General features: G+C 38.4%; 1 protein-coding gene across 1 annotated transcript in view; it reads left to right on the top strand.

The window, feature by feature from the left end:
• The window catches only part of LOC103199254 (amyloid beta precursor protein), a 347,436-nt gene that overhangs the window by 96,025 nt on the left and 248,379 nt on the right, over positions 1 to 3,032 (top strand). Inside the window, exon 3 of the mRNA XM_007943494.2 lies at positions 1,620 to 1,732. Within this exon, the coding sequence (XP_007941685.2) occupies positions 1,620 to 1,732 (113 nt within the window). The remainder of the gene's footprint in view (positions 1 to 1,619; positions 1,733 to 3,032) is intronic.

The following is a 3,032-nucleotide window of genomic DNA, read 5'->3' as shown; positions in this document are numbered from 1 at the left end:
TACTGTGGAACTTCCATACATTCCCTCCTGGACATACTCTTGCCCTTTCATTTAGAAAGAAATGAAATCTCTCATCTTCCTTCTATTTTGAGGTCTTTCCCAACTCAACCAAGAAGATTTGGTGACTTGTTATAGTGGCCTACATTTTCTTCATACCATTAATATAGAATTAAACTTGTTCGTTCATAACATTATTTATTGCCTATTGTGTGCATAATCTGTACTGAACACTGGCAATACTAAAATGAACAAAACAAACAAAAATTAAGCTCACAGCTTATATATTATGTTGTAATTATCCATCTTTTACCCTCATTAGAATATCTTTATATCTGCAATACAAGCAATGCCCAGAAATAATTTGCATAATATACATTTTCCTTGAAAATATAGCAAAAGGCTAAGGCACTGTTTTCATACTTTAATTGCCTTAAACTCTTTCTGTGCATACGCAAATATACATAAATGTATATATGCACATATGTATGTGTATTTATACATATGTAAGTATATATACACTTAGAAAGTAGAAGAATGCTAAAATTTCTGTTTGTTTGCAAGTGGATTAAAATGTCCAGAAGGAGACGTAAATAATTATTTATATTGATTTTGCTCAATTAATTACCTAGGGGATATCAGTCTCTGTATTTCTCTTGTTTCAGTTGAATGGTAACTGATTCTCTAATTAAGCAGCTTTTTGTATGATTAACTTTGATGCAAGAAATTCAGATGTATTCAAGAAAGATTGTACTTTTAATGTGTAGGAAATATACCTACTCCTCACTTATCAACATGGTTGTGTCCCAAAACTACATTATGCATAATTGGTGGGTGTACCTCATCTTCAGCAGCAATGTACTTCCCCTGTCACTCATCACCTATTTGGAACCCCTGGCGCATCTCAGGATGCATGGCGTGGCAGGCCCCCCTTCCCCACCACTGCGGACCCCTCAGGGGTTGGGGGTAGTGATGGTAGTAGTGGTGGTTAGATGTTGCCTGTAGCCTGGAATAGCCTTCTTCCTTCTCCCCCCATTCTGCCTCCCCCTATTGACCTCCCTGACATGACTGACCCTTGTCTGGCCTCTACCTGCCCACCCACAACCTTGTATTTTCCTGCCATTGCCCCATGCATTCTGTGGTTAGATTGAGGTGTCCTGGATAAATGGGTGAAGGCATCACATGGCCGGTTAGCTGCCAGCCCTTGTGTGGCAATTATCTCCAGGGCCTCCAGAATATCATTTGGGGTAACCCTCAGAGGGCACTCTGGGCCTGGCCACAACCCTGCATGGGTCCTGGACCATCGAAGGCACTGTCTGAGAATTTTTTCAAAGTTGTCGCAAATGAGATATGTCACATAATGAGATAGTCATTAAGTGAGGAGTTAGGTGTTTTTTAACTGTCAAAGATGATATGGCAATGAGTCCATTAATAAGGCCACTTAAGGAGGCAGGACCCAACATTTGAAGAGTATTGAAGTCTTCCTTGGATCACTTAAGTCATTCAGAAAGTTCTATAACTCCTATGAAGTCCGTCTAGACTACTTTTCTTGATTTCATATCAGCGATAAGAGTTCTTTGAGGTGAATGCCATGATATTAAGTAATTCTTTCTTTCTTTCAGTTGGTGAGTTTGTTAGTGATGCCCTTCTGGTTCCTGACAAGTGCAAATTCTTACATCAGGAGAGGATGGACGTTTGTGAAACCCACCTTCACTGGCACACTGTCGCCAAAGAGGTACCTGCCATAAATCCTTTATTTTTTTCAAAGTGAATATTTCTGGGAACATATTTAATGAAGCAAAGTCTTGTGTAAAAGAGAAGTCCTTAAACAACAAAACAAAACTACCCATGATATTTATTTTTAAGGAGTCAAAAACAGAAAACCTGGTCAGTTAGCTGTATTACGGCTATTCGTGTTTGAGAAAATAAGACAATATCCATAATCTTTCATTTCTTTAAACTGTAAGTTTACCTTTTTCCAAATACTTTTTTATTTGCCCTATTTTTTTTTTTTTTTTGTCATCTACAAAGTTTCCATAACTTAACCTTTTCCCTTTTTAACAATTGGGGAATACAGTGGTATAACAGCTTGGTCAATACCACCATGAAATCTACATTAAGAATTCAGTTTCTAAGTTGTGCCATCTAATTTTGTATTCACCAAGGCCTTCATTTTTCCACAATTGGTGAATGTAGCACCAATCCTACACCTTTGTTTTGGCTTAGCCAATAAAAGACAAAACAATTAAGAATGAAGATCTAATGTCACTCGGCGCTTCTGTTTGTTGCTGTTTTTGTGCACTCCTTTGAGTCGTCCCCTGACTCATAGCCACCCCATATGCTACAGAGTAGAGCTAACTATTCCATAGGATTTTCTTGCATGTACTCTTTATGGAAGCACTTTACTAGGTCTTCCTTCTGCAGAGTGGTTTGGTGGGTTTGAATGGCCAACCATTTGGGTTAGCCGCCAGTCGCTTGTGCTCTCAACGCACTGTCCCTCTATTACCACCTTCAAAACGGATCTCTATCCCTTTGATGCCCTATGAAGTTTTCTAATTTATATAGTTTATGTGTGGTGAGACCAAACTGAGAATTCAGCTCTTTTATGTATTCTAGTCATTCTCAACTGGGCTTGAGTTTGCTTCCCAACTCTTTCTCAGTGACATGGGGGAAGGGGAAGTGCTATTGGCTTCTGGTGTCTAGAGGTCAGGGATGGTTCTAAGCATTCTACCCTACTCAAGGTAAATGCATACCCCTCCCCCATATCCCCAGTTCTCAGGAACAAAGATTTATTCAGACCAAAATGTCAGTATTACCAATGTCCAGAAACCATAATCTAGCTTAACTTTAGCATAATATCACAGCCCTAAAGCTATTAGGCAGAAAACATCGATGTAAGAATTAGAATTATTTTTGCCTTTTGTAAAACCCTATGCACTGATTCGCTGTTAATCAAAGTTTTCTTCATATAAAAATGTATTATGGGCATTTAATAACATATTGAACTTCAGAAAACAAACCTAAAAATTTAAACC

Source organism: Orycteropus afer, unplaced genomic scaffold (assembly GCF_000298275.1).
Source record: "Orycteropus afer afer isolate SDZICR_OR568_19922 unplaced genomic scaffold, OryAfe1.0 scaffold00108, whole genome shotgun sequence".
Classification (NCBI taxonomy): Eukaryota; Metazoa; Chordata; class Mammalia; order Tubulidentata; family Orycteropodidae; genus Orycteropus; species Orycteropus afer.
This window is presented reverse-complemented; position numbering and strand designations above follow the sequence as displayed.